This window comes from Barbatula barbatula, assembly GCF_947034865.1.
Source record: "Barbatula barbatula genome assembly, chromosome: 22".
Classification (NCBI taxonomy): Eukaryota; Metazoa; Chordata; class Actinopteri; order Cypriniformes; family Nemacheilidae; genus Barbatula; species Barbatula barbatula.
In genome coordinates this window covers 55,001-67,621 of record NC_136785.1, presented here as the reverse complement: position 1 = coordinate 67,621, position 12,621 = coordinate 55,001, and the positions used below count along the sequence as shown (strand labels likewise).

General features: G+C 40.6%; 3 protein-coding genes across 3 annotated transcripts in view; 2 read left to right on the top strand and 1 right to left on the bottom strand.

The window, feature by feature from the left end:
• Positions 1-3,416: 3,416 nt before the first annotated feature.
• On the bottom strand, positions 3,417-6,629 carry dtwd2 (DTW domain containing 2). Its single transcript, XM_079486306.1, has 6 exons — positions 6,025-6,629; positions 5,577-5,667; positions 5,396-5,490; positions 5,117-5,309; positions 4,608-4,736; positions 3,417-4,532 (listed from the first exon to the last, which is right to left on the bottom strand). The coding sequence occupies exons 1-6, from the start codon at positions 6,198-6,200 to the stop codon at positions 4,362-4,364; spliced, it is 855 nt and encodes a 284-aa protein (XP_079342432.1). The 5' UTR covers positions 6,201-6,629; the 3' UTR covers positions 3,417-4,361.
• Positions 6,556-9,541, top strand: bxdc2 (brix domain containing 2). Its single transcript, XM_079486305.1, has 10 exons — positions 6,556-6,875; positions 7,498-7,609; positions 7,695-7,738; positions 7,903-7,973; positions 8,055-8,104; positions 8,203-8,276; positions 8,363-8,413; positions 8,520-8,621; positions 8,701-8,829; positions 9,131-9,541. The coding sequence occupies exons 1-10, from the start codon at positions 6,681-6,683 to the stop codon at positions 9,374-9,376; spliced, it is 1,074 nt and encodes a 357-aa protein (XP_079342431.1). The 5' UTR covers positions 6,556-6,680; the 3' UTR covers positions 9,377-9,541.
• A 413-nt stretch (positions 9,542-9,954) lies between these two features.
• The window catches only part of nup54 (nucleoporin 54), a 10,672-nt gene continuing 8,005 nt past the window's right edge, over positions 9,955-12,621 (top strand). Inside the window, exons 1-2 of the mRNA XM_079485818.1 lie at positions 9,955-10,038; positions 10,623-10,700. Coding sequence (XP_079341944.1) covers positions 10,002-10,038; positions 10,623-10,700 — 115 coding nt within the window. The 5' untranslated portion in view covers positions 9,955-10,001. The remainder of the gene's footprint in view (positions 10,039-10,622; positions 10,701-12,621) is intronic.

Genomic DNA, 12,621 nt, shown 5'->3' with positions numbered 1-12,621 from the left:
AATAACTGCATTAACTTATCTACTGCACTGTAACTCCATTAACTACATCTACTCATCTATTTCACTGTAACTTCAATAACTGCATTAACTCATCTACTGCACTGTAACTCCATTAACTACATCTACTCATCTATTTCACTGTAACTTCAATAACTGCATTAACTTATCTACTGCACTGTAACTTTAATAACTGCATTAACTCATCTACTGCGCTGTAACTCTATTAACTACATCTACTCATCTATTGCACTGTAACTTCAATAACTGCATTAACTAATCTACTGCACTGTAACTCCAGTAACTACATCTACTCATCTATTTCACTGTAACTTCAATAACTGCATTAACTTATCTACTGCACTGTAACTTTAATAACTGCATTAACTCATCTACTGCGCTGTAACTCCATTAACTACATCTACTCATCTATTTCACTGTAACTTCAATAACTGCATTAACTTATCTACTGCACTGTAACTTTAATAACTGCATTAACTCATCTACTGCGCTGTAACTCTATTAACTGCATCTACTCATATTGCACTGTAACTTCCATAACTGCATTAACTAATCTACTGCACTGTAACTCCATTAACTACATCTACTCATATTTCACTGAAACTTCAATAACTGCATTAACTTATCTACTGCACTGTAACTTTAATAACTGCATTAACTCATCTACTGCGCTGTAACTCTATTAACTACATCTACTCATCTATTGCACTGTAACTTCAATAACTGCATTAACTAATCTACTGCACTGTAACTTTAATAACTGCATTAACTCATCTACTGCGCTGTAACTCTATTAACTGCATCTACTCATATTGCACTGTAACTTCCATAACTGCATTAACTAATCTACTGCACTGTAACTTTAATAACTGCATTAACTCATCTACTGCGCTGTAACTCTATTAACTGCATCTACTCATATTGCACTGTAACTTCCATAACTGCATTAACTAATCTACTGCACTGTAACTCCATTAACTACATCTACTCATATTTCACTGAAACTTCAATAACTGCATTAACTTATCTACTGCACTGTAACTTTAATAACTGCATTAACTCATCTACTGCGCTGTAACTCTATTAACTGCATCTACTCATATTGCACTGTAACTTCCATAACTGCATTAACTAATCTACTGCACTGTAACTCCATTAACTACATCTACTCATATTTCACTGAAACTTCAATAACTGCATTAACTCATCTACTGCACTGTAACTCTATTAACTACATCTACCCATCTATTGCACTGTAACTTCAATAACTGCATTAACTAATCTACTGCACTGTAACCTATTAACTGCATTAACTCATCTACTGCACTGTAACTCTATTAACTGCATTAACTCATCTACTGCACTGCAACTCTATTAACTACATCTACTCATATTGCACTGTAACTTCCATATCTGCATTAACTAATCTACTGCACTGTAACTCCATTAACTACATCTACTCATCTATTTCACTGTAACTTCAATAACTGCATTAACTTATCTACTGCTCTGTAACCTATTAACTGCATTAACTCATCTACTGCACTGTAACCTCAATAACTGCATTAACTCATCTACTGCACTGTAACTCTATTAACTACATCTACCCATCTATTGCACTGTAACTTCAATAACTGCATTAACTAATCTACTGCACTGTAACCTATTAACTGCATTAACTCATCTACTGCACTGTAACCTATTAACTGCATTAACTCATCTACTGCACTGTAACCTCAATAACTGCATTAACTTATCTACTGCACTGCAACTCTATTAACTGCATCTACCCATATTTCACTGTAACTTCAATAACTGCATTAACTCATCTACTGCACTGCAACTCTATTAACTGCATCTACTCATCTATTTCACTGTAACTTCAATAACTGCATTAACTAATCTACTGCTCTGTAACCTATTAACTGCATTAACTCATCTACTGCACTGTAACCTCAATAACTGCATTAACTCATCTACTGCACTGTAACTCTATTAACTGCATCTACTCATCTATTTCACTGTAACTTCAATAACTGCATTAACTAATCTACTGCTCTGTAACCTATTAACTGCATTAACTCATCTACTGCACTGTAACCTCAATAACTGCATTAACTCATCTACTGTACTGCAACTCTATTAACTACATCTACTCATATTTCACTGTAACTTCAATAACTGCATTAACTTATCTACTGCACTGTAACTCTATTAACTGCATCTACTCATCTATTTCACTGTAACTTCAATAACTGCATTAACTAATCTACTGCACTGTAACCTATTAACTGCATTAACTAATCTACTGCTCTGTAACCTATTAACTGCATTAACTCATCTACTGCACTGCAACTCTATTAACTACATCTACTCATCTATTTCACTGTAACTTCAATAACTGCATTAACTAATCTACTACACTGTAACTCTATTAACTACATCTACTCATCTATTTCACTGTAACTTCAATAACTGCATTAACTAATCTACTGCACTGTAACCTATTAACTGCATTAACTAATCTACTGCTCTGTAACCTATTAACTGCATTAACTAATCTACTGCTCTGTAACCTATTAACTGCATTAACTAATCTACTGCTCTGTAACCTATTAACTGCATTAACTCATCTACTGCTCTGTAACCTAATTAACTGCATAAACTCATCTTCTGGACTGCAACCTATTAACTGCATTAACTAATCTACTTCTCTGTAACCTATTAACTGCATTAACTAATCTACTGCTCTGTAACCTATTAACTGCATTAACTCATCTACTGCTCTGTAACCTAATTAACTGCATTAACTCATCTACTGCTCTGTAACCTAATTAACTGCATTAACTCATCTACTGCACTGTAACCTATTAACTGCATTAACTCATCTATTGCACTGCAACCTAATTAACTGCATTAACTCATCTACTGCTCTGTAACCTATTAACTGCATTAACTCATCTACTGCTCTGTAACCTAATTAACTGCATTAACTCATCTACTGCTCTGTAACCTAATTAACTGCATTAACTCATCTACTGCACTGTAACCTATTAACTGCATTAACTCATCTACTGCACTGCAACCTAATTAACTGCATTAACTCATCTACTGCTCTGTAACCTATTAACTGCATTAACTCATCTACTGCACTGCAACCTAATTAACTGCATTAACTCATCTACTGCTCTGTAACCTATTAACTGCATTAACTCATCTACTGCACTGCAACCTAATTAACTGCATTAACTCATCTACTGCTCTGTAACCTATCAACTGCATTAACTAATCTACTGCTCTGTAACCTAATTAACTGCATTAACTAATCTACTGCTCTGTAACCTAATTAACTGCATTAACTCGTATACTGCACCGTAACTTCAACAACTGCATTAACTCATCTATTGCACTGCAACTTTAATAGCTAATGTCAATAATTTATGAACACTTGCACTATTGTTTAGTCTAAATTATTATCTGTTCATATCCACCTGTACATTAATGTTCATAGTATATAGTCATCTGTAAAATATTTTCATAGTCCATGCCCACTGTATAATATATTCTCAATATTGTATTCTGTATTCACTGTATATCCTGCACTCCGCTAATTGCACTTCTGGTTAGACCTAAACTACATTTCGTTACACTGTACTTGTATATGTGTAATGATAATAAAGTTGAATCTAAACTAATAATGATCTAACCTCGAGATTTACAGCGGATGAACACAATCCTAAAGGAATTGTGGTTTTCCTATTTTTAGAACTATCTACAGATTAAATACTGTTAGCATATACTTTTGGTAGTACATTTAGCAATTTATGATTATGTCAAAAATACAACCTGCGGAATCCGTTTAAAAGTTCTGCCCAATTCTGCTGGAAAGCCGTGGAGTTGGCAACCAGTCGACAGCGGTCTGCTCTCGCGATATGCGCAGCCCAGCAATCGTACTATAAGAATATTTACATTTACGCATTTGTCAGACGCTTTTAAGTGACTTACACTGCATTATACCAAACATTTTGTTTCTGAGGATGTGGAATCCCTGGGATAGACCCCACGACCTTGCTGAGACACAGGAAAGAACAAGAGCAGCACTACAGTACGACGCCACCACACGGAGTAAAACAAGTATTCTCTTGTGTAAACATATAAGCAATAAAGCAAAAAACATTCTCTTTAAATTTTAGCAGCAGAAATAAAATGACAATCATTTATGAACTCAATGAATGGATCAACGGTCCTTATGGCAGCACATGTTAATATTGCTCGTCTGAACGCTTCGGCATCAGCAGCCATGAGAAACAGAAGCCAGACATTGTTTCCTGTAGAAAAAAGTGTCATATGCTCTGGTTGCTGATGAGCTTCTGCATCCTGCGAATCTTGCGCTTGTTTTTGGGCAGACTCTTGTTGTACTGGCCGTTTTTAATGAGATGTTCTTTACTGTGATGGATCTGAGCGCCATGCTGAAGCTGAAAGGAGCACAGAGCTTGAAGAGGCTTGAGAAGAACCTGCGTGTGAAAAAACACACACCATCAGAAAATGATAACTGGTGCTTCACGAGTCTGTGAGTGAGCGTGACAAACCTCCTGGATGTTGTGGCTCTTCTCCATTATAGAGAGCGCCACGGCGGCACACTCCAGTGTGGACACACACATGTTTGTGGGCTGCGTGCGGATCACATACTGACTGGAGGAGATGCTGCGGAGCTGCACCTGTAAAGACAAACGTCCATATCTGTCCATCATCTCCCTTTACATTTCAGATGTCAATTAAACACGATTCAATAGAGACACATCATGAAATTAAAGCTCAACAAGTTTGACTGAAAAATAAAAATCCTCCTTATTCAAGTGGAGTAAATTTTGTTTGTAAAGCGCTTTTTACAATATCCATTTCAACAACATTGAGCACACACAAGAATGCCTCCACTTTGTCATATTTCTTCTCCGCAAAACAATTGCTGAAACTTTTGGGGTTAGTTGTGTCATTTATTGAAAGACTCAGAGATGTTTTACGTACTGCTGCAGAAATTCACACATCTTACTGAATTTAAGAACAACAACAAGAGACCTGACGGATGTGTGGATCGCACCTGTTTGGGGAGCCTGAAAAGAGAGTTGCGGAGGAACATGTCTTTTGCTTGACTCCAAGTACCGTCGATCAGAATGACATTATGGGCCGTCGTGGCAAAATCTGAGGTGAGATCCTCCAGATTAGCTGCAGCAGGTCCGGGATACAGAAGCAGAGTGCATGCGTCCTTACACACGGCCGCCAGCTCGGGATATCTAACACAACCGACACGATGACAGTCAGTCGGACACGCAGAAATGCTCCTTATGATGTGAATCAATCAATGTGTCATTTAAGTTACCTCTCGTCTGTAAATCGCCTTCCGATGTAGACTTTGCATTTCACGGGAGGAAGACATGCTGCCAGGAGTGGAACCGTGCGGAGGACGCGGCTCTCCTGAAAAAAGTAGAGGAGAAGAACCTTAATTCATCAGACATTGTTACGAACAGCATGAGACGTTTGGACACACACAGACGACAGACCTCGGCCGGATGCTGGACGATGTAAAGGCATGTGGAGATGTCGAGAGGACGCGCTGGGAGATACGGGCACAGACACACCTTCTCTGGACGACTGAACACACAAAACATCCATTACATTTCACGGATGATAGACACACAACTGATAACCTTTAACTTATGAGTCACAAAACCCAATGGTGAAATACATATGAATGCATGTTTGTGAAGGAAAACTGCTACTTTCATTTACCAAAGATTTATTCAACTGATGAACGTTAAAGTTAAATGCAGATTTTCTTCTTTCGGGAATCTTCAGACATTCAGAAGACAAGAAGACTTAAACGTCCACAACAGAACGTTTCTGATGATGCCTTTATTGCGAATCTCATCTGTATTATTTGTTTCTACTGAAGTACAGAAGACATCAGTAATGAAAGTGCTATTGTGTCTGTCGTCTTGTGTCTCTCACCAGCACGTGTGACAGGTCGGGCGTCTCTCACTGATCTCTACAGGCAATTCTGAAAGCACAGAGAATCCTTCATCATCTCTGTCCTTCATCTCCTCTTCATCTTCTTCTCTGTCCTTCGTCTCCTCTTCATCATCATCATCGTCATCATCTTTCATTTCTTCCGTTTCACCGTTCATTTCTGAACTAATTGTGTTTGAATTCTAGCTTATTTATTTCTCTTCTGCGCTGAACAGCTATTTGCCATCTATAGCATTATCTAAAGCATTATGACTAGAGACGAGTTTGTTTAAGTACTAGTACTGCGCTCCTACTTCTTCTTTCTGTTTAATGGCGGATCGCAAACCAGCAATTACAGGTGCATATCGCCACCTACTGTACAGGAGTGTTTAACAACGGCTTTTTATATTCTTTAGTTTAATATATATCATATATATATATTTCTTTCCTTTCTTCCTTCACTTTCCCTTATTTTCTTCCTCTTTATTTCCTTTCCTTTTTCAAATGATACCCTACCAATATTCTCTGATCTAATCCTGTATTTCTTAGGGAACCTTACAACAGTCCCTCGTTCCTTCCTCTGCATCGCTCCTGCTGTTTGTACGTGTTAATACGTCACTTCCACTCGTCTGTCTTCGGTCGTGACGTATGCGAGGAAGATGGCGGCGCGCGGAAAGAAACGTGTGGCAGAGAGATCATCGGAAATCAAGGCGAAAAGAGCGAAATTAAATAAAAATAAAACATCACAAGCAGTAAAGAACACCAAGAAAGTAACATCTACAGCGGAGAATGAAGAAAAGACAGAAAGCTGTGAACAGAGCAACATTATCAGCGTCCCGCCGCCCGTCAGCTCGGTGAGATATTAAACGAGTTCATATGAAATCATCTCATATGTGTTTTTATTTTCACTGATCCGATCTGAATTAATCTCGCAATCACAACATGACAACACCGTGTGTGTGCGCGCGTGCGCGTGTGGTGTTCACGACTTGCGCGCGTGTGTGTGTGTGTGTGTGTGTGTGTGTGTGGTGTTCACGACTTGCGCGTGTGTGTGTGTGTGGTGTTCACGACTTGCGCGTGTGTGTGTGTGTGTGTGTGTGTGTGTGTGTGTGTGTGTGTGGTGTTCACGACTTGCGCGTGTGTGTGTGTGTGTGTGTGTGTGTGGTGTTCACGACTTGCGCGTGTGTGTGTGGTGTTCACGACTTGCGTGTGTGTGTGTGTGGTGTTCACGACTTGCGTGTGTGTGTGTGTGTGGTGTTCACGACTTGCGTGTGTTTATTACTCTCTGGGTGGGTTAAATGCAGATGTCACATTTTGGTCATCATAACTGACAAATCGGTCACTTTACTTCCTACATCTAAATATGTCTTTATCTATGCTGATGTTTCCAGCTGATACTAATGACATCATGAAGCAATGAATGAACGTTGATCTTTTAAAACATGAGTTTTGATGCAACTGCACTTTTTCTTTAAGGGTAAATGGAAAAACAAGGAGCGAGTTTTGGTCTTTTCCTCTCGTGGCATCAACTTCAGAACGAGACACTTAATGAAAGATTTAAAAACCATGATGCCTCACAGCAAAGCGGGTAAATCCACATTAAACCAGCTAAATGACTGAACTGAACTTTGTGGCTGACCATGTACAAATACAAATCTTTGTTCTCTTCTCAGACACCAAAATGGACAGAAAAGACAAACTCTTTGTGGTTAATGAGGTGATTCACGCATGTTACTCTGTACTGTGTGATTATTTCTTTTCAAGGCTTTAAATCAATGTCAAACTTTTGTGGCCAAATGCATTCGTATAACTGTCAGCACTACTCTAAGCCACTGACATCCTGCAGTTTTTGTTTATTTGTTTGTTGCTGATATCTTTCAGGTGTGCGAAATCAAAAACTGCAACAAGTGCATATTTTTTGAGGCAAAGAAAAAGCAGGATCTCTACATGTGGTGAGAACCCGCTTTTCTGATCACCAGACTGTGTTTAACCGTGTTAAAAATCTCAATGTATGGCTGTCATTCTGTTTACAGGATCTCAAATGCTCCTCATGGACCGTCCGCCAAGTTTCTTGTTCAAAACGGTAGAACTTTTATTTCTTCAATATTTCAACACACTGTATTAACTGGAAAATGATGTGACTGGAGATGTAATGTGTGTGTCCATTTGACCCAAACACAGTTCACACTCTCGCTGAGCTGAAAATGACAGGCAACTGTTTGAAAGGCTCCAGACCGCTGCTGTCTTTTGACCCTGTGAGTATAAAGACATTTTTACATCACTTGAAGCAAAACCCTAATCATGATTATTTTCATGATAACATTTGTCTTTGCCTTTATAGAAATTTGACAAGGAGCCAGAATACGCCCTGCTAAAGGAACTTTTTACTCAGGTTCATTATTTTTTAATACACCCTTGGAATGTATTTCAGATCATGCAATCTTCAGATGTCAAAACGTGTTTTTTAGAGCCTGTTAACAGAGATCTTGTTCTTGTAGATCTTCTCGACACCTCAGTATCACCCAAAGAGTCAGCCGTTTGTGGATCACGTGTTCACATTCACTATCGCAGACAACAGAATCTGGTTCAGAAACTATCAGGTGAGATCATCGGGCAATACCGTCGAATGATTCATTGAAGTTAGTCATATGATTTTTTAAACTGGTGATTCTTTTGTAGATCATTGAAGAAGACGCGTCTCTTGTGGAGATTGGCCCTCGTTTTGTCCTAAACCTCATCAAAATATTTCAGGGGAGTTTCGGTGGACCTACGCTCTATGAAAACCCTCATTTCCAGTCGCCTAACATGGTGAGCTGCTTTCAGTGCTTATACATTTACATTTATTCATTTGGCAGACGCTTTTATCCAAAGCGACTTACAAGTTGTTTTATACAGTGGCACATTACTGCAGAGCAATCAGGGGTAAGGTGCCTTGCTCAAGGGCCCTTCAGTCATGACCTGCTGGCAATGAGATTAGAACCGGCAACCTTCTGATCACAAGCTCAACGCTCTAACCATTAGGCCACAGCTGACCCCATATAGTGTTACAACACACACACACATGTTTTACTCATTGTTGTTTTATGGTGCATTACTGTGTTTTTTTAAGCATCGGCGAATTCTTCGATTGGCGATGGGTGCCAAACAAAAAGAGAAACTGTTGGTGAAGGAGAGTCGCAAGGAGAAGCAGAAAGAGGAACAAGAAGTGATGATGCCGGACGTCACCGATGACGTTTTTGTAACTCCAGCCGAACATAAACCGCTTCACATTGAGCGAGAACCTCAAAAGACCAAGAAGAAGCTCAAACTGACAGAGCTGAAGAAAAGGGTAATGAAGCGCAAAGGCCCCCGATAATCCACCAGATTTCATAAAACATCACTTTTATAAACTTGTATAAATGTGATATCAAGGCAGGCTTGAAAAAATCTGATCAGTTGTTGGACAAGTTTAACATGAATCGTGTTTGTACTTTTACCTATAACACACTGTTAATAAAAGCTTTTGATTAATGTCACAAGATTTGTGATTGTTTTGAGTTTTTTTGTGAGAAGAATGATGTCAATGAAAAACATTATGAAGTAAAATAACAGCTGCCATTTGAGTGTTGGTGGATTACTTCACAATCGAGACGTGTTCTCGCTCTCAGCCATTACAGGGAGTGTGCAAACATGGAAACAAAGATGTTTTGTCTATCCTAAAATGTTACGATTATGAGCAATTGTGAAAGTGTTAGCCACCTGTCATCTTGCAAACTGACTTCCTTAAGTATTTGGATCCAAATAAAAGAAACTGTGTATATATAAACCCTGATCCAACAGCTGTTGTGTTAGTGCAACTATTTGTTAAGCCTGGACGGTAATTCTATGGTTTAAAGAAACACGGGTTTATTGTGAGAGTTTAATACAGGCACTTCTGACGTAAGAACCGGTTTAGTTGTTTGTGTTTCTGTCCGGAAGGAATAACCGCGCGGACCGGAAACATGGCGTTCAACTTTGGCGGCCCGTCTGGCAGCGCGAGTGAGTTTTAACATCCTTATTGAATGACTTCCATTGTAATATTGAAATATATTCACACATTTACACAGAAGAACAATAAAAGCATTTACAGTCTGGAGTGGTCAGAGGAGGAGCTCGCGGAGAGCGACGCTAGACACCATCACATTTCTTTACCTGTTCCGCTGTTTAAATGTTATTTTCAACATCTAGTTTGTTTGTTTTATGCGCTTCGAGACCCAATTCAACCGTAGAATAATCTACTCGGACAGCCCAATAATTATCCTCATCTTTTTGTTATTATTTTATTAACTTAAATCACACGGTCCCGACCTGTTCCTTCCGTTTCAGTAGTCATGGTTACAGCCGGTTTTCATAAATCACTGTAGTGCATACACAGGATATGATGAAACAAATGTGATCAAAACAAAATGTTTCATACTTCAAAGCCTGTTAATGTGTGTATTAACCCTTGCTGTGATCACGTGATGTAAGAGCTGTTTCACAGTTATTACTTTAAACGTATTTCGGGTGTTCATAAACAGCCATTACTGTAACTCCAGAAGGGATTTATGAGAGGTTATTATGACCCGTTGTCATGGTTACAGGTCTTTCCGGCACTGGGTTTGGAGCCGCCGCCACAACAACAGCATCCACAGGATTTGGATTTGGATCAAGTACCACAGGTGAATGTGAAATCAATCCCTATCAAGCTGTTGTCTTTCTGTACAGCGTGACAGTCAGTTGAACTTGTATGTGTGTGTGTGACACTGATGTGTGTGTGTGAGACTGTGTGACACTGTTGCGTGTGTGAGACTGTGTGACAATGATACGTGTGTGAGACTGTGTGACACTGATGCGTGTGTGTGTGACACTGATGCGTGTGTGTGTGACACTGATGTGTGTGTGTGTGACACTGATGTGTGTGTGTGACACTGATGCGTGTGTGTGTGACACTGATGCGTGTGTGTGAGACTGTGTGACACTGTTGCGTGTGTGAGACTGTGTGACACTGATACGTGTGTGAGACTGTGTGACACTGATGCGTGTGTGACACTGATGTGTGTGACACTGATGCGTGTGTGTGAGACTGTGTGACACTGTTGCGTGTGTGAGACTGTGTGACACTGATACGTGTGTGAGACTGTGTGACACTGATGCGTGTGTGTGAGACTGTGTGACAATGATACGTGTGTGAGACTGTGTGACACTGATGCGTGTGTGTGTGACACTGATGTGTGTGTGTGTGACACTGATGTGTGTGTGTGACACTGATGCGTGTGTGTGTGACACTGATGCGTGTGTGTGAGACTGTGTGACACTGTTGCGTGTGTGAGACTGTGTGACACTGATACGTGTGTGAGACTGTGTGACACTGATGCGTGTGTGACACTGATGTGTGTGTGTGTGACACTGATGTGTGTGACACTGATGCGTGTGTGTGAGACTGTGTGACACTGTTGCGTGTGTGAGACTGTGTGACACTGATACGTGTGTGAGACTGTGTGACACTGATGTGTGTGTGTGACACTGATGCGTGTGTGTGTGACACTGATGTGTGTGTGTGACACTGTTGCGTGTGTGAGACTGTGTGACACTGTATGAGACTGTGTGACACTGATGCGTGTGTGACACTGATGTGTGTGTGTGTGACACTGATGTGTGTGTGTGACACTGATGCGTGTGTGTGTGACACTGATGCGTGTGTGTGAGACTGTGTGACACTGTTGCGTGTGTGAGACTGTGTGACACTGATACGTGTGTGAGACTGTGTGACACTGATGCGTGTGTGTGTGTGACACTGATGCGTGTGTGTGTGACACTGATGCGTGTGTGTGAGACTGTGTGACACTGATGCGTGTGTGTGAGACTGTGTGACACTGATGCAGTGTGTGAGAGACTGTGTGACACTGATGCGTGTGTGTGAGACTGTGTGACACTGATGCGTGTGTGTGTGTGACACTGATGCGTGTGTGTGTGACACTGATGCGTGTGTGTGAGACTGTGTGACACTGATGCGTGTGTGTGAGACTGTGTGACACTGATGCGTGTGTGTGAGACTGTGTGACACTGATGCGTGTGTGTGAGACTGTGTGACACTGATGCGTGTGTGTGAGACTGTGTGACACTGATGCGTGTGTGTGAGACTGTGTGACACTGATGCGTGTGTGTGAGACTGTGTGACACTGATGCGTGTGTGTGAGACTGTGTGACACTGTTGCGTGTGTGTGAGACTGTGTGACACTGTTGCGTGTGTGTGAGACTGTGTGACACTGATGCGTGTGTGTGAGACTGTGTGACACTGATGCGTGTGTGTGTGAGACTGTGTGACACTGATGCGTGTGTGTGTGACACTGATGCGTGTGTGTGTGAGACTGTGTGACACTGATGCGTGTGTGTGTGACACTGATGCGTGTGTGTGTGAGACTGTGTGACACTGATGCGTGTGTGTGTGACACTGATGCGTGTGTGTGTGTGTGTGACACTGATACGTGTGTGAGACTGTGTGACACTGATGTGTGTGTGTGACACTGATGCGTGTGTGTGTGACACTGATGTGTGTGTGTGACACTGTTGCGTGTGTGAGACTGTGTGACACTGATACGT